At 39.0% G+C, this 23380-nt stretch overlaps 1 protein-coding gene across 22 annotated transcripts in view; it reads right to left on the reverse strand.

Annotated features, from left to right (window-relative positions):
* Positions 1-23380, reverse strand: part of FARS2 (phenylalanyl-tRNA synthetase 2, mitochondrial) — a 231587-nt gene that overhangs the window by 141592 nt on the left and 66615 nt on the right. For all 22 annotated transcript variants that reach the window (XM_053964222.1, XM_053964376.1, XM_053964060.1 and 19 more), the window contains one exon: positions 16817-16948. In XM_053964222.1, coding sequence (XP_053820197.1) covers positions 16817-16948 — 132 coding nt within the window. The remainder of the gene's footprint in view (positions 1-16816; positions 16949-23380) is intronic.

Raw genomic sequence — 23380 nt, forward strand, 5'->3', positions numbered from 1 at the left:
CGCGAACCAAGTGACCCCAGCTCAGCTGGCAAAGAGCTCGTCTGGGGAATGAGGCGGCCGGCATTCCCAGTCACCTTCTGACTTCTTGTTCCCGGAGCAATTTATTCACTGACGGAGGCGTACGACACCCTCCAATGGTGTACGCCTGGGTCCCTGCAAAAGCCAGTATTGGGTTTGCAGCTTGGAATGGACCGATTGGACAATGTCATGTTCTCCTCTCGCTCACCACCCCGTTTCCAAACACATTAACATATTAAGTTGGCTTATGCACCTGGGATATCAGCAACCCCAAAGAAGGCTTGAATGGGGAAGGAAAAAAATCAGATGAGATTCTGCAGCACCTCTGCCTTGAAGAGACCACTTTAAAACAAGGTAGCATTTCAGCAATCACCCAGGTGGCTTTAGAAAACGCTGATAGAACATTTAGTTATTGAAAGCTATGGTAGCAGCAATAGTGACTATCTAAATATAAATGCAGGCAAAAGAGAAAAAAAAGGAGAAAAATAAGAATTAAGATCAAAAACAAGACAGGATTAAACAAAGGCAGGACCCTCTTTGCTCCCTCAGAGTGGGGGACAGAAACCCCAGCTACAAAGGGGAGTAAACAACACCATCCTAGACTTGGCTTCTGATTCAAGCCATAAAGAAGAAGAGGGAGGGAAAAATCCTGTCCTTCCCACAAGTTTCTGACAGTCACAGCACCAGGACTCTTATGCAATCGTTACATAAGTTGTGACAGCTCCGGCGCCTTCCCCACTCCCTGCCCAGGCGCAGGGCAGGCAGGGCACCCGCACCTCCCCACCACTGCATCACGCTCTGCTCGCCCCGGGGCTGCAGATGCAGGGTGACACACCAATACAGAATAATCCTCTGCACTTTTTATTCTTTTTGACATCTTTCTCCCACCATCCATGAGTTGCTTTCTTTAAGGGTGGAGGAACACTTAGTGGCACACAACTGGAATAACCTCTCTTGCTTTTTTTTCCTCCCCTCTCATATTGCCCTCTCAAACCAAAGGGAAGGGTGACAATGGTGACAACATGTAAAGAGTTTCTTAATTAATTTCTGCACGTAGCAGTGTTGCTGATATTACCACACTGCATTGAGCCGGTGTCACTGACAGAAGAACCACATGAAGTTTATGGAACTGCCTATAGCCTACCAGAGATGACAAAAGATCCCAGCAATGGCAGATGGCATGTGAATCACTGCACAGGCAATTAGCAGCTAGCTGACGGATTTTGACATGCTGGGGAGGACAGAGGGGGTTTTCTCTGCTCCTAGCAGTTCTCACCAGAGGGGATGGAAATAGGCATTAGTCTCACTTTTCCCCCACAGTCTTTGCAACCATGCTTGCTGGGTTTGAGGCTGCTGTATTGCTAGGCACTTATAAGCACCCAGTGCAGAAAGATTTGCAGCAGCAATAAAAATGCTGTCTTTTTACCTTGATGAGATCAAGTCACAGCTGCTGCAACGCAGAGTGTTTCAGGCAGAGGAAAAAAAAAAAAAAAACAACAAAAACAACAAAAATCACCACCAAATACCCACCTATGCAGCAAAGGACCACAGCCACCAAGCCAAGTGCTGTGAAAACATTACAGTGCTGTAAAAAGTGATTGAAAATGCATCAAAAACACTGAATGCTTCTAAGCTACAATGACAAATGTATTCTGGAACTGTTCAAGTTGGATACCTCTCAAAATGAATTTTTACGGTAGATAATGGTACTAAATTTTGATCAGAGAGCTAATGCAGAATGCTTCAACATGAGCCTAGTCAGCACTTATCTTCAGGTCAGTAAAAAGAATAATATAAAAATGTTCTAGTAAAATAATGCTCAGCAAAGGTCTCCTCTGTGTGGCTGCAGTGCAGACCTTGGATAACACTGAAGCAGGGATATTACTGTGAGCAGTCTGACTGGCAGCGTTGTGAGCAGTAACACTCAGAAGGCTACTACCTTAAAAATCCAAGGTGACAACTTACATTACTTTTCCTAACATTTTTTAGTTTGTTTGCTCATTAGTTGCCAGGTCAGTGCTAGTTTTTGTGAGTTCTGCAGTGGGGATTCTTTCTACACTTTTTACTTGCTCAGTGCATGCTCAGGAACAGTAATCCCTTTTGGGGGGGATCCTTGCACTGATGCAATTAATAGCATTAAAAACCCCTCCAGCCTGACACCACAGGTGCTCTGCCTCTGGAAGCACAGCATCTAAGTAATCCTTTTTGCTGGAGGAAAAGGTCTACCAGCCATCATTGATACCTGGACTAAGCAAGGTTATCCACATAAGGGCAGCATACCAGCCTGTATTTTTCCATCCCAAACTGGGCATGCTGGTAGGGATTTAGAAGAGGCCGGATGATGATCCCTTGCAAAGAGACAAGATGCTGACAGTAAGACTTTCATCAACATCTTGCTTCCACATCAGACAGCTCTTCTATGACCTGCTCAGATTTACATTTCCCAGAAGCCAGAGGCTGTGTCTGTTTTCCAAAGCCTGTGCTTCAAACATTGTGCCAGGCCTACAGCACATCAGTCAGCACCTGCTTACAAGTTATTCCATGTGTTGCCCACTCCTCACTAAAAGCCAAGGCTGGGCCACTCTACTTCTACCAGCTAGAGACTTACTGAATGTACTTGATGACTTCCCAGGCTAGTTTGCAATTGCTGACTGACTTCCATTGCTAGGAGTTTCATTTTGGAAGTCCTGATCAAGCCTGAAGCAACAGTGAAGAGTCAATATGTTATTACATCCATTTCATACACAAGTAAATTGAAGACCATGACTGCAACAGAGATGTTAAGTTCAAGCAAATGCTACTGAATATCTGTACCTTTTAATACAGATATCATGCCTTCCATGCAGTTAACTACGCAAGTTTTGTAAAGAAAGCAAATACCAAATCAAATAAATCAATTTTCAGCTGTAAGCATGACTGTGATCTAATCTTATTCAGTGCAGAAAAAGTGCTGTATACTTCATGTACATGATTACTAATCACTAGGACAGAGACAAATGGTATATCACTGAATGAAATTGCATACCATTCTGCAGATGGAACCAAGACTACAAATATATTTAGAATGTTTGAGAATTGATTTGAAAACCTAGTAACTTTATCATATATCAGAACTTTCCACAACAGGAACAGATCTAAGGATATGGTGGTTTAGGCATTTTGCCAGCCACTGAGACCAGAAGCTGTAATTATGCAATAATATGGCTACAGGTGATATTTCAGCAGCTATAACTCAGGTAGTCAATGATCATCTTGACAAACACGGGATGACACCCCATGTACATTTTAATCTTGCCTAGTTTGACAGCACTTAATCATATGAACTATGGAATGAACACATGGAATCTGAGAGCCATTGAATTCCAAATAAATTGTTAGCATGCAGTTGCAGAGGATTTTCCAAACCTTTTCTAAAGCATCAGTCCAGGTGCACCAAGCCAATCACATGTTACAGGAAAGGAAAACAAGCCCTATATGTTGTCATTAAAGCAAGTCTTATGAACCTCAGGGAACTTTTACATTACACTGGGACATATTTTACTGAATGTTTGTTTTGCTTCCCCCAGCTCAGAAGTTCTCAAGTAAAAAAGAAAAAAAATAATTAAAAAAAAAAAGCAAAAGCAAACAAAAAAAAAAAAAAAAAAAAACAAGCATAGCAAGCTTTCTAAGCCAAAGATAAATGTTCAAAATTAATTGAAATGTTCAGAAAAGGATGCTGTAATGAAAAAGTACAAAAAAAAAAAAACCACAATGCAAAGAGTTACCTTTTAAGTGGAATGTGACAAGGTAGCAATAATGCTGCCCTTACTGAGGACAAACAACCGAGGAGGGCCAGCCTCTGAGTAAGGTGACCTGGGACAAGTCACTAAAATGAGTAGTGTCACACTTTCCCCTTCCATAAAATGTGCCTGATAATACAGCTTTTATAAAATGGCATGCTGCTGAGAATTGCTAGATAGGAGATAGGAGCACCATTTTTATTATTGTCCAACAGAGGGCATCTAAGCAGAACAACAAAGATTGGCCACATTTCTGTCACTGAGAATAGTCAGAAGCAGTGTTCCTCTGCATTATGTTTCCCCACATGCCTTAAAAAGCAAACAGAATCCAAACAAAACAACCAACCCCCACCAAAAAATCCCAATGAGTTAATCAAACACAGGTTTCAGATGGATGCAGCTGAAGAAAACACACTGCTAGCAGATCTATACATTACTGCTTTCTTAAACCTATGGCACCTACAGGTATTCCAAATCTGGCTTGGAAATGAAGTATCATGTTGTAAGGGTATTTGCATGACGATCAACAATAAGGTTTGAGGAGTTTTCAGTAAGGCAGGACTCCACTGCAGGAAGATTGCAGTCTAGTAAGTCTAAGGGATTGTGGAAGAGGCATGCAAGGTCCTGGGAAAATATATCCCTTCTAAGTCATTAGATTTTACAGCTTTAGCTCTAGGTTTTTCAGATGACATGTCTGTATCAGAACAAAACCAAACCCCCCTAAATTTAATTTAGAAAAAAAACCATCCAAACAGAGACTGTGATTCCTCAAACATTTCCTCAGTTCCAGTTGCTACTGTGTATTAAACTTCAGCTTTCAAGAAACAGCTACTCCGTATTTCTTATTCCCCACTTTCACCAGTGCTCAGTTTCTCATACTTACTCCTAACACAGCATTTTATTCCAATCCCACCCTTACCCTCAGAATGACTTCTCATGCTTTTTGCCTGTCCCAGAGCAAGGTTTCAGCTTCCACTTCACAGCTCTGCAGACAAGGAAAGCATGTTTGTACACTGGATTACCCAAACTAAAACTGTCATTCTACAAGAACAGTTGAGCAAGAAAATCAAAGTCAATGGACCAGGTCACAGACCATCAACAGAGGCCTTAAATCACCTGTCAAACACTTTTGACTGTTCAAGACGTAAGTCCAGAACCAGGAGCAATGCCTGAAACAAATCCTAGCCCTCAAAATTCAGTGTCTGGCATAAGACTTCTACAGAACAGAGCTGATGAGCTCATGCAGGCACCTCCCCTGCTGTCAAACTTCCTTGACACAGTTTCCTCAGCTGTGGTTTGAAAATCTTCTTGGAGTTGTCCTTCAGATGGCAGCACACTTGCTGCAATTACTCTCTTCTGCTATGTAGCCTTTTGGGTGTCTCCAGGGAGCCTGGGAAGGCCCTTCCAGCTCTGTATTGCACAAATGTGTGGAATACATAAAATAGATTACAGATTCAGTCCCTTAGTTCACCTTCCTTAAACTCTACCTGTGAATTGTACCGTCACAGAGCTTCTTCCCTAACTTCAGGTGTATGCATTTTTCTTCAAGCCCCAGGAGAAAAGAAATAATGAAAGGGAGATGGGAGTAAAGCAGTAAAAAGGTCACTGTAGGAGAACTCCAGCTTTTCAAATTTGAGCCTTTCAAGGAAAAAGTTGCTGATTTTCTCTTCCTGCAGAGTATCATAAGGCAGCAAGAAGGTCATTGTAGGGGAACACTAGGTTTTTCAAAATTGAGCCTTTCAAGGAAAGAATTAATGATCTTCTCTTACTGCTGAGTATCACACCTGCAGGTGTCATACAAAGAAGACAGGAGGCTGTCTGTTGAAAATAAGTGAAGGATGTGCTTTTTTTTTTTTATGATTTCAACTGTGTTTCCTACCTCTAAGAATTATCATATTAATTTAATCTACATAAACAATGCCATTATGATCTCAAGCTCTGGGCATGCCTGCTGTAAGTGGCTGCTGTTCCTTCCCTTCCTTTGAAAAGCACAATGGTCAATTTAATGAAGAACACCAGAATAGGACAAGGCTCTGAGGGTTGTTAATTTTTTTTTTAATTTAATTATTGCTCCATGAAGAAGAGGAAAGAATGAGAGAGCATTTTCTGTTCAACATCAGAGCAGCCACAGAGCTCTATAGGAAATGACTGGTTGTACTACTGCAAGTGGTCCTATGCATGGTGTAAGATGACCCAAATTCCCATCCATCTTATCTTCTAATTGCACTCCCTCTTGTTTTTAAACAATATTTCCTTCAAAATATCTGGTCAAAACTCCAGGGCAGCACCAGTGTTTATAAAAGTTGTATAATGTAACAATTATTAAAAAAAATATCAGCCATCAGTCACGTGAATGTCCACTGATGATCTTGCACACTTTCCTACTCTTCCCTCTCCTGTTTTTAAAACTTAGTGCTTCTGTGACAGCCACAAAGATGGCATACAGAACTACTGATGGGGCACCACAAAAATCACTATTTTCTAGTCACTGAATTAGAGTCATACATGTTAAGGGCTTCTTTCTCTCCACCCCAGGATATACAGGCTTGCTTCTACTAAGATCATTTTGTATTGACTAACTGCATAGAAACAGAAAAAGCACAAATTATACTTTTTTTGAGCTAGAAACCAGCCTGCTCAGCATCACATGTTGCCAAAACAAAAGAACAGTTTTCTCCGTGTCCCACTAGGACAGCAGCTCATAGGGTCACATTTAAAGCAATACAGAGAGTCACCAGGGCATCATTCTCATCACCTGGATACTATTATAAAACCACATATATATGGCACAGAACCACCTTGGGTATCCATTTAAGATGCTACAACATTTTTCTAATGTTTGCTAACAGCTCCTCCAATCAGCCATATGCAGAATATAGCAAGTGCTTATGCACAGTCTGCTCCACTTCACTAGTGATGTATGAAAGCTGAGAGCAATGTAGCCACAGTAACTTTTGTTTAAAACTAGTGCACAATTAAGTGCATCTTCATATGGCTTAAGTGAGCTCCAGCTACCTGTTCTGGAGTTCACATTTTCTTTGTTCCTATTGCTCACATGCCTATGATGTGCAAAACCTGCAATTCAGTTATACCTCCTCTGAACATGGCCAGAACTTCACACAAATAAACAAATAATCATGAGAGGGGCACAGGACAATCTTGCAAGCAAGAGCCCTAGAGAAAATAAAGTCCTGTATAACATGAACTGCCACCTCTTATGAAATAAATAAAAATAGTAGCAGCAAGTGGCATTACAGGTAACGTACAGTTTTTCTTCTTAAGAACACCTGCTTTTATTCAATAAGACTATAAATCAATTTAGCACTTGGAAAAGTGAGTAATTCTGCTTCTGTCTTGATTGTGATATGATGAGTTCTAATACAATAGCAGAGATATCCTGGCAATTACAGTTTTTGCTGTGCACAATACAGTAGTATTGTATTAAGACTATATTTCCCCTAGATAAAAAAAAGGAGTCCCAGTCAGGAGTTTATCTTTGACTGTCACTTTTGAAACATGCTAAGCAAGTCTGAACTAATATGAGAAAAGGATTCTCCTCATTGTACTTTTTCTTTTGGAATAATTCATTAGCTAAATACTTTTTAGCCAGTATAGTCAGAGCCCTAGCTGGAGTCTCTTGCCTTATTTAAATAGATCCTAGTAACTTTTCTTCTGTTGTAATCCCGACTGCTATTTCATGTCAATCACTGTTCTAAAAGAAACTCAATAAATCCTTTTTTTTTTTTTTAAACCCCAAAAAATCAGAAAAAGCTCTGAATTACCATGTCGGTGACAATCTCCATCATTAGAATAAAGAAGACTGGTACTTTTGAATGAGAAACTTCAGGACTGTAAAACACGTTCTTTTGTTATTTTTTCCTGTCTCCCCACAATTTTAAGATAAAGTAGAAATAAAAGTCATTGAAGGGTGAGGAGTTGAACTTCTCTAAAACTGCAGCCACCAGTTTATGGACTTTTTATCAGGAGCTTCTTTTTTTCACTTTTTTTCCTTGATAAAGCTAACATTTTCAGAGAATATAGTATTTGCCTAGATTATCAAATATTCAGCTAAAGTTTTTAAATAATCCCAATGACCTTAAAAGTAAGAAAACAAACAAGCACTTTCCCCCCTCCACTCTCCATCTGGCCAAAAAAGAAAATTAGGCACAAGATTACTTCCATGATTACCTAATAAATTCCATTTGTTGTTACATACAAAAGCTTCCTTGGACTCTGCAGTGGTATTTAGGATCAAACTTATTACTGATGCTCACTTCAGAGTCATCAGAATACATAATTTATGACATCCATTCTGTTCAGGAAAAAAGACATTGCTCTAATATCTATTCGTAATCTGTCACGTTATTCACATGGGGGAAAAGTGTTAATAATGGCTGAGATTTTTCTCTGATTCCTTTCAGTACACCAGCAAATCCTGCCCAAACCAGCTGGTACAATGCCTGGAACGGGCTGTCTCCTCTCTGTAGCTGTGCTGCAGTTGCCTTCCAGCAGCATGGAAGTGTCAAAACTGATCTAGATTCTTTCCTTCCTTCTGGAAAAATGTTTATCCATTGCAGCATTATCACCTTCTAGACACCTTTTATTCACGTGTTGTAGATTTTATCCTCTCTACTGCTTGTAGACACTTTCTGTTTATGAATGCTGAACAGGAAAGTAAATCTGGGTGTCTGAAGATGAAGCCCAAGCAAAACTGAAGCTAAGGTAGTGCTTGCAATACAAGCAGAAATTACACCAGTGGGGCTGACAAATATTTCTACAAAGGTAGAGCTTATAACAGCATGCAAGGTTCTTCTGTTGGCAGGCAGTAATGACAGAGAAGCAGTGCCCCCCAACCCTGGCTCTTGAGCTGTTCTGTGTTTGCACGCACACGATTCAAACAGTGGTCCCCAGCCAAGGCTCGCCTGCATGGTCAGCAGTGGATCAGTATGCACTGGCACACAGACAGCTGGGCTATCCAGTCTTCTCAGACTCCAGCCAGAATGAGCCATGAGATTCTGGTGCCACTGGCTCAGCCTGGACTGCTGCCACAGCCAGGCTGTCAGCACTAGAAAGCTGCCACACTCTCTCAACTATGTGACATTGGTTGGCTTGGGTTTTCCCTTCCCCACCCTTTGTCCTCTAAAGACGTGAGCCTCACTCATCACTCTGATAAATGGCATGGAATTCTGAAGGCTGAACACCCACACACACTGCCACTGGTTTGCTATTTTCTTAGTACACCTGCAGAGCAGACAGGGGAAAGAGGTGCACGTTCAGCTCCAGCAGAAGAACTGCATTCACCCATTCCTCTCACCAACTACCAGCCTCAAAGACAAGAAATGAGGCACAACAGAAGTATCCTATCCAAAGCCTCCCCTACCAGAAATGAGAAATCAAGATTGCATTTGTGATCTACAGAAGAAAAATACTTCCTCAAATGCTTGATCTAATCTCAGCTGAACTGAATCTGTCTCAACTGAGCTTCATGTATCAGAGTCAGAAACAGAGACATGCCTGTAAAATCTCTTTTCCAGCCTCAGCTGGGTAGTGCTGGTAAATGTCCTGGGAACAGCAAAGATGAATATTGCAACGCAACAAAAACAGCCGGAGGGTATCCTAGCCTGATGAGGAATTATATTAGGCTCATTGAATCAACTCCTGGCTGATTAAAAACATTCAGCATTCACCATATAACAGTGTAGTAATTCAATAGTATTATTTAGATGTATTTTCATTTGCATAAATAAAGCCAAGAGAAACACCATTTCTGTGCCATAAATTGTCACTCTTCAAGGTTTCTGAGAGTACCACTTTCTTTTACTTGGGAGCTGCTTAATAAACTATATTCATCATTATTTAGCCTTCTCTTGTGTGTGGTGCTCTAATCCTCCTGCATGATCCCAAGGAGACAAATAATAGTAAATTACTAAACCTTTTATTTACTTTTGATTAAAAAACTTAAGGGAAGGAGAAGCAACACATACACATGGGCAAACTGCTTCAAAGGCAACAGAAACTTTGAATGGTGGAACTGCTTATCTCTTTTTCTTTTCTAGATTTCAAATGGACTAAAACAGGCCTCACATATGTTAAGGGGAGCTCTTAAGCTCTTATTCACTTAATGGAAAGATGTGCCCATCAGTCAAATAAACACTCCTGCTGATTTCAAAGTTTTAGACTGAGTTAACCCTTTGTCACATAGATTTTTGTGCAGGAGAAAATTAAGCATGAAAACAACACAATTTCTTAAATTACAAAGATAAGGAACTTATATTCCAACTGAAAATGTAAGCTGGCACCATGAAAGGGCAATTACCCTCTAAATCTACCAGCATTACTACTCTTAACACTAAGCTAGAAAAATCATATAAAACCACAAACTCAAATGGCCATACAAGTTTTATAATAACTAGTTACTTACAAGAATCAATCCTATACTTTTTCTTCCACAAGATATCCCTGTAAACAAATAACACATTTCCCAGGAATAGGTATAAGAGAATTGTCATAAAATGGAATACTGTATTTGTTCGATATATACAAACACTACAGATTGGAAGCAAGCTTATATTAATTCTTTTGAAGAATTCCAACTTTAACACAGATAATGATTCTGTCAAAGGTAATAGAATAAGAGAAAGCAAAATTTCAAAAATGTTAATGGGTTCCTTCTGTATGAAAAACTTGATAAAAAACAGTTTAAAAAATAGAGCTGTAAATGAAGTAGAAAAGAACAGGCAAATTATCTTGACAAGGAAAAGGAAGGCCAGAGTCAAGATTTAACTTTGTAACACAACACACACATCAGACCAGGCAGTGTAGCCAGAGATAACAGAACAAAAGAAACAAATAACAAATAAAACAATGCACTCTTTGACTGACATGAGCACCACCTCTGTACAACTCATTTCTGTGTTTTGGATTATTTATCAAGGCAAGACTTGGACTTCCTTCCAGTCAGTTCAAAAGAAACCAAAATAAAATCAACCCCAAAAAGCAATCTTCATACAAACACAAGAAATAAACTCTCTTCAATTTCTTCTTTCAGTAGAAAGGAGTTAAAAGAAATAACTTTTCTATATAAGAGTCATCTCAATTTTAAAATACGTAATCTTTAGAAACTTGAGCCTTTAAAGTCCTAAGAGTCCAGATCTAATCCTGCCAAAATTTAAATCCCAAGCTACAGCTCAGCCCATGTATAAATACATAACTACTCCCTTTGCAGGACTGGGATGCTTAGTGAACCATCACTAACATTTGCAGTCACAAAGGAGGGTGGCACTAATTGTTAGTCTGAAGATGCTAAGAAAATGGCCAGTATTTCTGCTGTCACTTTCTATAGATGATTCCTTTACAGTCAAGAGATGTGGTAGTCAACTAAGAACATCTAATTGCTACTCCACACTCCTCAACTTACATGACATGGCCTTTATATAAACTTTCTAAAAGTCAAGTACATGTTTTGCTGTAGCCACCCAGGTGACTACAATCATTTGCACAGCTCCTCTCCTCATACAGACAGGGGGGAATACCACAGACTTTTAGGGAAAATCATGTCCTCTGTCCTATTACTTACTCCCTTATAAACTGATCAGCATTTTCTTAGGTACAGACATCTCTGGATGTGCCACATCCATACATTTGTGGGTATCTGTATGACGTCTGAAGAACAGAGACAAAAATTCAATCACATCTTTCTCTAAAAGCCCACAACTCCACACCAGCTCCATGTCTGAGCAATGCAAACTTTCAGTGGCTGCCAGCTCAACAGGCCTTTCAACTTAGCCAGATGTGACAATCAGTTTTTCTGATTTACACTGGGTGGGTGTGGGCGTGCGTGTGTGGAAAACCACACACCAAAATTAAAATAGGCCAAATATCCCTCACTCTGTATTTAATTGATCAACAATTTGTTCTATTTGTCTCATTCTGTATTCATTTTTATACATATACACACATATGTATGTATGTCTGTGCAAATGTAAATCACTAAGATTGAGGGAGACAAAGGTGACACAGGAGCTGAGGTAAAAAGCTTGGGTTCAACCTCAGTTTCTTCAACAGGCAACCATTGGGAAGTCAGTAAAACTCAGATGCTTCCTAATTTCTCACTAATATTATTTCATCTGAGACACTGTACCTTCATTAGATACTAACTTTACCTTCAGGTACCTGCTAAACTGGGCAACTCTGCTCCCCCTGCAGTCAGACATAGAAAGAGGCTGCCCAGCACATTGATCCAAAAAGCTCCACAAATTCTGAAGGAAGCATCCATCTGACTGGAAGACTTTCATTCTCTACTGAGTTTAAAAGATCAGTAGGAAAGCTCCCTTTAACTAAGGCAGCTCACTCTGCCTGCAGCGTGCATGCATGTCAGCCTCTGGTGTACTTCAGCTCCAGCCCACAAGCGAGGCATGGTGACACCACTATCTCAGCGTGGTCTCAGGGGAGTAAGCACAGGAAGGGCTGGGAGAGTCAAGATACTACAGTAGTGTGGTTGTACGGGAGACAGACAGTGACCTAAATTGACCCCTGAGAGATTTGGGATGCGGAGCTGTGAAGCTTATACAGCAGATTTAAATCGCTTTGGGTGCTCCTGTGGGAAGAACCAGTCCATCCAACAGTTTCATCTCATGTTCTTGGGAGGCGCCAGATGCTTGATACACCAATACATCTGTAACTTTAATTTCACCTTGCTGGGTTTCAGGCATGTATTTTAAAATCATTGTATTTACCCTTCTACACTACATCCATACAAACACATACAGCATTAACTATTTCAAGGTCCCCACAGAGAGCTGTTAGCAGAGACAGAACATGGGCCAGCACATGACTGAAGCCACATGCACCATCTGCTCAAACATTTTAATGTAATTTACCAGGCAAGAGCTAAGCAGGAAAAAAAAAAAAATGATAGATGAAAGAGATTAGATTTCCCCTTGTCCAAAATATGTCCTGCTGCTTGATATATGAACCTAACTCAGTCATAACTAATATTTCATTTAAGAATTTCATTTAAGAACATATTCAAAATTTTTTTTAAAAAGTCCTGTGCCTGCAAGGTAACATTGACATAATTCTTCTGTTAGCTTGCTGCCCACTGAGAACTGTCCAGACTGATAATCCTATTGCCAAAACAAAAAAGGAGCAGACTAGTTAAGAACTTTAAAGTTGTTACTTCCACTCAAATTGCAATTTTGATGAACTTCAATAAATGAGTAAAGAAAGAGCAAGATTTATTTACTGCAGCATTGAAGCCAAACAAGTTCTGCATGTTAAGACTTGTATTTGGCTGAAGGTGGCAGCCCTGGGACTAGTACTATTTGAATTTTGGGAATAAGTCCTGCAACTGATCCGTAAAAGGGATTCCAAATGGCAAAGACTTACACTTCAAGAATCAGGTTTCATAGACAACAACACTCCACCTTTTAAAATAAAAACAATGATTTGAAGAACTCGTGAGAAACTCCTTTGCTCATGTTCAACAGCATTAACAAAGATGTTTAGACAGGGTTAGCAATTTTTCTTCTATTAGAAATACTCACAAAATTAACAAGAATCTAGGACAAGTACCTTTGCTATAAATTCAACTGACATTTCTTCTTCCAAATCCCTACACCATTTCCTACTCCTTTTAAGCTGACAATAAAAAATAAAATTAAAAAAACCCCACAAATTAATAAAATCAGTTTCATAAGACTGTAAATATCACTGTTAATTTCTGATGTGAAAGGTAGAAAAATCTGCATACAGCAGAAAGTTCTACCAATTCCTCTTACTGCTACCCTAAATACAGCAGCCCTCATGATTCATAATTTTAGGAAATGAGACCTCGACCTGAGCTGCCCCCAGAGCTGACTGTCTGGCTGTGTGCCAGGATGCTTCAACCATCCACTAGCAATCAAAAGCCATCATCTGCAGTAGTCATCATCCCAAAACCTCCCCTTTTTTTTTTTTCAACTCAAGGCTCATTAAAGCTCAACACAGCAAAATGAATATTAAGAATTACAAGAAAAGGAAAAAAAGAAGCCTGGAGAAGATGCAGGCAGGAGTGATCATGACTGAACATATGGATAGGTTCCCATGTAGGGAAGGACTGTCTGACCAGCACTCTTTGGCTTGGAAAGAAGTCAATGACAAGACCTACAACTGAAATCTAAACAAATACTGAGTGGCTTAAAAAAGGAAAAAGAGAGAGAGACTCACTAATTCTTCTCACATGACAAAGAGCTCTAACTGTATCTCTAAGTTGTTGGTCAGAACTACTAAGAAGTGATTCCTCATGTAAGTTAGGCAATTTAAGACATTGCAGAGAGTTGAGGTTTACTGGGACACAAACATTTCAAATTCCACAATGACTATTGAAAGTGAACATACCATTTTCAGCTCAGGAAAGATGCAGCTGCAGGAGCTCATCAGGGAAGGATCAGTATAACCATGCCTGTTCTACTCACCTGTAGGCACTGGCTTGGGAAGTCATCATGATACAGCAAATGCCTTGGACTGGAGGTTGGCTCTGGTGTGCCACCTTAACATTATTTTATAGTATACCTCAGGAGTTATAAACATCATGAGAAGTCTTACAAAAAAAAAAAATTATGGAATTCTCTTCTTTTTGTTGTTTGTGGGTTTGGGTTTGTTTTGGGGTGGGGGGGAGAATGTTTGGGTTTGGTTTTATTTTTAAATTATTTGGCTTATAGTTTCACCGGTTTTATGTAAACTTCAGTTCAATTTCTTTGCGTCCATCCTCAGCTAACATATTCTGCAACACCGAGCACTGAGAACATTGCCATTGATTTCCATCAGCAAAGGATCACACCCTAACTGCTTCCAATTTCACAGTTACTAAGCAACACTAAGTGATCACAGCCTCTGAGCAGGCAATGTCCTGTACTCAAATGTTTGAATTGTAGAACTCCATAAAAACTTGGAACTTGGGCACCTACCAATGAACACCAGCTTCACAAATCTTAGATAAACTCTGGAAGTACAGAAATATATACCCAGGGTGCTGTTAATTGAAATTAGCTCCAGTGAACCACAAAATTTCCTTGTATACTCATCATGGACCTAAAACTGGGAGTACTTTCTAATATACTGCAAAGTTTCTGTATTTTCCCAGGATTAACCAGAACAAACCCCCTTTTCTTTATATTGAAATTCATACATAGCACTCCTATTAAAGTTATGTATTCAGGGATAAAGATGAAAAAGCACACGAAACCAGGAAGTTAAACACCATCAGCCTTAGGGGAACATGTAACATCATCCCTTACAATTCAGTGCATCTTTTAAAATAGTATCACTGTTAGAAATACTATAACTATTAGAAAATAGTAAATAACACCATACTCTTCTTTTTTTGTTGTTGTAGGAGACTTTCCTGAATGCAGACAACTCTTAAAAAATAGTCAATAGCTAAATTTGCTTTAATGAAGATAACACTTGCAGCCTTTACTAAATTATACATACTCATCTACACACCAAGACAACAGAAACCTTGCTTGCTGCTAATATGGAAAATCTGAATGGTCCAGAAGACTCGATCCATTACACAGTGAATGACTGAAAATGAGACTAGCTGTTCTCCCTTGGAAAATCCTGATCTGGTTTAACATTTAAAAAATGTGAAATTTCAAGGGTGAGAAAGTGCTATGGAAGCCCACGCATGAGAACACTTAAAAAAAAAAATAAGGACTACAGAAACCTCTGGTGTTTCATGTATATCCATTCACACACACAGAGATATATACAGTAATTATTTAGGGACACAGTTTAGCTCTTTTCACACCCATTAGAGGATCCTAATCATAAGAGTTGAGCAACATAAAAGCTTTTGAAGCAAAAACCTGGACATTGGTGTGTTATATCTAATGGAAACAATATTACACAGCAGTCTTTCACTTTTGAGACTGATTAAAAGCTGTATTGTATTTACCACATTATGAAGATAATAACCTGAGAGAACATTAGCATAAATCATTAATTCATTGTGGGGAAACTCCAGAAGAGGATATCTTTCTAAAAGGAAAACGATCACATTAAAATGCAAGCAAACTTTGAAGAAAACAAGCTGTGCCAAGCAAATGGTGCCAAAATTAAGTAATTCATAGTTATCATACTTGGTCTTCAATAGGAAGAATTTAGAGTACATGAAAACACAACAACAGCCTAGCAAACCAACAGGAAAAAATCAACTGAATGTTACGTTGGTTATTGGAAAGCCCACTTGCTGAAATTACACAGATCATATTCCAAAAGGCTCACCTACCTAATAAATAGTATTGGAAGACACTGAACAACACTGAGTACGTGTACACTGTCCTGTGCTTCCTAAGAATTGCCTACCCTCAGTAAATGAAAGAGCAAGCATGCAAAATTCTCCAGATAAAAAATAATTAGAAAAAATCCACCAATTTCGTCTCTCCTTTGTTAATACTCATGTGTCAGTTTTAGAAAGCAAAATGGTCAGGTGACATTGCCCTATAATAATTTCAATTAAAATAAATGATATTGCTTTGAATGCAATTTACAACCTCATAAATAACCAACCTGAGGACAAAAGCAATAAAAGAAAAAAGTTACCCACTATTTACCCAGCGACCAAACAGCAGTATGAAAGATATCACATTCCTCTTTCTACGCTTTGGATACAGAGGAGCATTTTGATATTCCAAATATTTAGGGATGTTATTTGCTATTGATACTTCTTGGGAAAGAAGAAAAACGCAGCATACCCTAACTTGCAGGTTCTCTTCTAAAGCTGACATCCCTCTGTCTCCTCAGTGCACACAATAAAAGGCAAGCCTTCTGTTTGCAGGCTTCAGGCCACTTGCTCAGTTGCTACCCTCAAATCACAGCATGCAAGGGCTGCATTCCACCTGAGGAGTATTTGTGGTGGCTGCCAGGCAGAGGTGTCTGTGCTCACCAGGGCAGAAGGGGAATTCCAGGCTGTGAAGCTGATTGTGCTGGAAGTGCTTGCTAACAGAGATGTCAATGAAGTAAAGGAGTTTCAGTACCTGAGTTAACAAGCTGCTGCTCCATGACCCCGCAGCCCAGGACCTCCATCCATTCTCCTTGGAAGTTGATCTCCATCTCAAAGGAAGGGTGAGTAAATGGGAAGTAGCAATCTACCCATCTGACTTGCAGTCCTGTAGCAGTGTTTAAAAAATAAATAAATATGAAAGGGTGTATGCTTAAAAGGCCATCCCTCCAACCATCTGTAAAATTTGCCCTTCAACTAATGACATGAATTACAGCAATCCAGAGAAAATAAATAGCAAACAAACTAATTTACAACACTTGTGCAAGGCAATAAATCTTAAAACCTGTGGAAAAAAATGACCATGTCTTTTCTAATATGAAAAATGCTTTGTGCAATTCAAGCACCCTTTGAAACCAAATCAATCATTTGTCAAAAACTAGCAACCACCTGGCATCGAACAAAAATGAGCCAGGATAATGGGAAAGTCAGTAATTTTGTTATTCTTTGCACTAGGAAATGACTAACTGCTTCTCACAGGAAAAGCTAGCTAAGTCTTTAATTTTTACTTAATATTTTATGGATCATCTAGGCAAGTAATTTTTTTTCATCAAAACTTAATTAAAATACAGAGCTATTCTCTCTGCATCTCTTTAAAATGGAAGTTAAAAATAGATATTAATATACACAAATAGAAATATATTTTCACAGAGTTGTACATTATTAAGATATGCAACACACACACAGAGCATTCTGGTCCTGGTAGATAAGTATAAGGGAAAAGCCCCACTTGGTAATTCACCACCATCCTCCCCAGCTCAGCACCTCTGCAGATACCACTGAGCAGAGCAAGGAAAGTCCTGGCATCTCAGAGCAGTGCAGCCAAAAGAGGACAAGGTCTTCCTTCCCAAGGTCTTCAGTGCTGCCAAAAGTGCTTGTCAAAACACTCATTATATTTGATGAGTTTTATTTCTTCTAATGATTTACAGATGCTTTGTTTCACTAATTTTTTTTTTTTTCCTAACCATTAGGTGTCAGGAAAGAAGTCTTAGAAACATGAACCATAAAAACTTGATAGAGAACTGAAATGCAAATACTGTAAACTAAGCTAATGCCTTAACCTCAAATACATCTTTTCAGTGAAACTAAATGCTAATCAGAGTTAGGATCATTAAGAACCAGGCAGGTCCAGCTTCAAAAATAAGGAGCTGAACCTTGTTTTTGAAAGGCAAAGGTAGCATGAGTGACAGCAACTGTTAACATTCGTGGTTTGATCTTCAGGATTTTGGGGTTGTTTCATAAGAGGAATGTAAAATATGAAATCGTATGATTCATACTAAAAGTTTTTCAAATAAAAATATTTAAAATAGCCTCAAGAATTAGATCTTCACCGATTACTTCTGAAACATGAAATGTGGCTACAGAAACTGAAACAATAAATTATGACAAAGGTGTACATCCATGGCCAAAACATAAAATATCTCCTAACAGTCACATGGAACTTTTCTAGATGCTATGAAATTTCAAATGGCAAGGCAGGTTTCAAAACAAACAGACTGGCACTTCTAGATTCTCTGTTTTCTTAAAAACCAGTCTCAGGAAAGTATATGAGTAATGGAAAAGCTTTTTGATAATTGTATAATACAGAACTCAGAAAACTAGAAATATTTACAATAGTTTCATTCACAATTGTAGTGTGACTTCAAGCAATCACTTTATTGCTCCTTTTTGCCTGCATGACAATAAAAAATACATAGATGAAAAGAGTTATGTGTATACAATAATATAGTGTGGCGAAAACATTTTTTTAATTTCCTGATCTTGGCATTTTTAATCCTTGGGCTGTGCACATATAAAATATTCTCATTTAGCTTGCAAAATTTGCAACTGTAGCAAGTACATTGAATATTCAACTAGTTTGCGTTCAGTAACAACATTCAGATAATGGTTTTTTATTAATCTTCTGATTACTTAAAAAATGAAGCTCTGTGTAAAAAAGGATTTCTCAGCTGTTTGTTCTTAATTAAAATAAATTTTTAAAGGTAAAAAAAAGAATTTAAAGCTCTTTTTATTTTTTAATTTTAATGCATTTTATACTTATGAGGCTTCTGGTTTAAATGCAAATAAGGAAACAACCAACATTCTGAATAAACCAAAACAAATTCACAATGAAGAAACAACTGTCACCTTCATTCTGTTCTCTAAATTAATAGTTAATCTCACATACCACAATAATTTTATTCATACAGATTCCAGACCACTTGGGAATACCTCTTTTGTATTTGTGTAGTTTATATTCAAGTGTTCTTTCAGACTTTTGGCTCTAGAAGACTTTACTGAAAAGCAGAGGGTGCTCAGCCTTTGGCAAAATTAACTGCATTTCTATAGTGTGTCACAGAAGAAATGGGTACATTTATTATTTAGATACAAAATATTGTCTTGGTGCTCAATATATTTCCAAGGAGTAAAGGGCATTGCTTACACTCAGCAAATTAAACCACTAAGGACTTTAAAGGATTATGATGATTAGACTTCCTGTAGTACTATATAATTTTCCTGATTCAGCCTAATTTATTTCTTCACATATAGCCTATGAAATACTGGCAAAATTGATCTTCTCTAGAAATTTTAGGAGGCCAAGAGACACATATATGTCCTGAAACAGGCACTTACAAGAGCACAATGCTGAATCTAATCAAGGCCTGACCACTAGACATAAACTCCGTAACTCTTCCGGTTCAAAGAAATTATTTGTGTTATCAGACACAAACACACCTGTTCGATTCAGAGCCTCACAGTGTTCATGGGAGTCCTTCAAGTGGGTAGAGGTCCATTCATAATTGTGCTGGACTGATGCTGGCTGAACACCAGGCTCCCACCAAAGCTGCTCTACCACTCCCCTCCTCAACTGGACCGGGGGTAGAAAATTTAATGAAAGGCTCATGGGTCCAGATAAGGGCAGGAAGAGATCACTCAGCAATTACAGTCATAAGCAAAACAGACTTGATTTGGGGAAAGTAGTTTAATTTATTACCAATCAAATCAGAGTAGAATAATAGGAAATAAAAACTTAATCTTGAAAACAACTTCCCCTTCCCTCCCTTCTTCCAGGCTCAACTCCACTCCCAAAATCTCTACCTCCTCCTCACCAGCAGCGGCAATGGGGAATGGGGACAGTGGTCAGCACATCCCTCATTTTCCTGGCCACTCTTCCCCTGCTCCAGGGTGGAGTCATGCCCACTGAAGACAATCCTTCATTAACTGCACCAGCATGAGTCCCTTCCACAACATGCAGTCCTTCAGGAATGTCCTGCTCCAGCACGGATCTCTCCACAGGGCCACAGGTCCTGCCAGAAGCCTGCTCCAGCGCAGGTTTCCAACAGGGTCACAGCCTTCTTTGGGAATATACCTGCTCCAGCATGGGGGTCCCTCCATGGGCTGCAGGTGGACCTCTTTATTTCCATGGACCTCCATGGGCTGGAGGGGCACAGCTGCTTCACCATGATCTGCATCCAGGGCTGCAAGGAAATCTCAGCTCAGGCACCTGGAGCACCTCCTCTCCCTCCTTCTCCACTGACCTTATGTCTCAGCAAAAGTATCTGAAGGGCTGTTTCTCACACATGTTCTCATTCTTCTCCCTGGCTGCAAACTGTGCAGGATTTTTTCTTCTCCCTTTTCAAGTGTGTTTTCCCAGAGATGCTACTACCATCACTGATGGGCTCAGCTTTGGCCAGCAGTGGGTCCATCTTGGAACTGGCTGGCACTGGCTCTGTCAGACATGGAGCAAACATCTGGCAGCTCCTCACAGAAGGCACCCCTGCAGTCTCCCTTCTACCAAAACCTTGCCATGCAAACCCAATACAGTAACACATGTCAGATCAGTATGGAAATAGTGAATAATTACTGTTATTTCTGAACACTGAATCCAGGTAAGGAATTGGTTGTAGCCTGCACTCAAAAGTAATGGTGCTATTATATATTAAGCTAAACAAGTGCTAGCCTAAATTGAGTCTCATAATGAAAAAGTCTTGACCAAAGGCACTGAAAAAGAAAGAAAAAAAGAACAAACCAAACATATTAAAGCAGCCTTTTACTACACTAGAGCACAGAAGCAACAAAGCCTGAGACCCAGATGGTCTTCACTGACCAGAAATTCTCTTTGTTGCTGTGAGGCTTATTTTTAGAGGCAAGGTTATGGAAGAAAAAGGAGAGGGGTGCAAGGAGGGTGCTGGGAAGCACAGAAGGTATTGAACTGTGGCCTCTTGAGGTGTGTGTCAATTTGTAAAGTACTCTGCACCTCGTTGTTTCAGATAATTCATCATACTTGCAGCAGACAGGAGCTGGCTGTCCATATAAACCTGCATTAGCTCACATTTTTCAGAAGTTATTAGCCAGACCATTATGTCCTTTATAATTTTTTTAACTCATTACACTCCTAGATCTCCATGCACTCAAAGGAGGTATCAGTACAACAGAATTAAGAAGGAGAATGAGCAGAACATGTTTGATTTAAAAGATATCCAGTGGCAGTTCAGTGAGAACCAGCAGTGGCAAAGCCATCAGTCAAAGCATTACTCACTCTCCTGCCTTCCATTACCAGTGTCTAGAAACTGGGTAGATAAACATGGGATAGCAGTGAATATTGAGCAACATGTAAAGCAACAAATCACAGAACCAGCATACAGTTATTATTTTCTATTTGCTATAGTAGGATTACTTCTGAATCTCTCAGGGTGCAGAAAGCTTTTTGCAAACTACAGAGGGGTTAGAGAAAGAATCATAGTTGAAAAAGAGGAAATCTTGGACAGCCTTGTTACTAGGTAACTGAAATTAGAACTAACAGACTACCTACACTGGCAGAACTGTATGGGGAGATGGATGTGTAACTTAAATTAGTGGACTTTAAGTGTGCACCTTATGGAAGTAACAGAGGAAAACTAAGAAAGGTGATGTCTAGGTGTAGTATTTGAAATAGTTTCCTGACAGAAAAATTGAAGAAACTGAAAGACAGTTACTTGTAGAATGCAAAAATCAGGCATGTCATACCATCAGAAAATGCCATACTTTACATTGTCAAGTTTCTAAGACAACTGACTGGATACTCTAGAACTTTCTCCCTCCTCTGATACCTGTCATTCCTTTGCCTGTTGGCAAAGCCAGAAAGACATAAAAAGACAAACTTTTGTAATAAGGGTAAGTCCAGATTCTATGAAGTCTTCAACCTTCCTCAGGACTACACAGTGATTTCTAAACAACTTTGTTTTGTCAACACTGTGTTGTTCAAATAGTGTGGTAGGAACTACTAGAGCCCAACCGTCTCATTAAATATTATGAAAACTAACATAAAACAGTGAGGAAAAAAAAAAAAAAAAACACGAAAAAAACCCCAAAACAACAACAACAGGCAAGACAGTGGTATAACCTTTCTGCAGAGATCCTCAATCTATCATCAACCTGAGCTAGTAAATTCTCAGATAAGCACTGCAGAAGCACAGCTTCCAAGTCCAGGAGTTCAGGTACAAGCTAGTTTATGCAAAACTAACATGTACAGTAGACTTAATCTACAATCCAAACAATCTACCTATAAAAAACAGTTGACTGCATGACAATGCAACATTTCAGTCACTCACTGCAGCTGTGGTCATGCTATCCTGCTAGAAAAGATGTGCAACTTCACTACAATATTGCTGACAGCACAAGTTGTAAGGAATACAACTGATGTTAAGGATAAAGGAATGAAATTTTTGATTTTAACAGAACATGGTGCCTTATGAAATATCTACATATAGGAAAAACAGAAATTTTTGAAGAGCAACACATTTAAACACATTTTAGATATTAAGTTAAAATTTAAAGGAGTCGAGATACAAAAAGTAATCAAGAGTACCATGTAAAGTAAAGAGTAAAATGCTAGTTAAAAGATGACAGCTACCAAAAGACAAATTTATTTATATGTGCCCCAAGACAGTTGCAGTGCACCAATCTCATATACCTTGTGCCTAACATGAGCTTTGAATAGTTTGAATTCCTGTATTTCCATGAATGGGGCGGGGGGGAAATACACATACATAAGATCAATTTAAATTTATGTATGTGTATATGTAAAATCATAATAAATTTAATTCAATAACTATATCTTGTGTTTGCATTCCAGGAAAAATGGGGGTATATAAATAGAAAACCCCAACAGTAAGAAGGTGGCATCTACTTTTAGTTGTACATTTAAAATAATTTATGAATATATTTTAAGGTCTTTTTAGCTACTGGGTGGACTGTATAAGAACCAGTAATAGCCAACATGCTGAGGCCTAAAGTGCATTATCTGTCAACACTTAGAGAAGGATGTCACTGCAGTCTGAGATACCACTAATAACTCCAAGAAATTGCTCACTTTAAACATCCTCAGCATATGAGGTTGATCTAAATGTATCATTCTTACTGTTACTCGCTTTCATCCCAATTTTGTATGTTTCAAAAGGTCACTGTTAAGTAAAATAACCTAAAAGAAGCTCTGAGCTGAGGAACTTTAAAATTTTTGTTCAGGTGGAATAGAACAATAACTGGTAAAAGTTTTGCATGCTGTAAGTCAACTTGAGAAATT

This window comes from Vidua chalybeata, chromosome 1, assembly GCF_026979565.1.
Source record: "Vidua chalybeata isolate OUT-0048 chromosome 1, bVidCha1 merged haplotype, whole genome shotgun sequence".
Classification (NCBI taxonomy): Eukaryota; Metazoa; Chordata; class Aves; order Passeriformes; family Viduidae; genus Vidua; species Vidua chalybeata.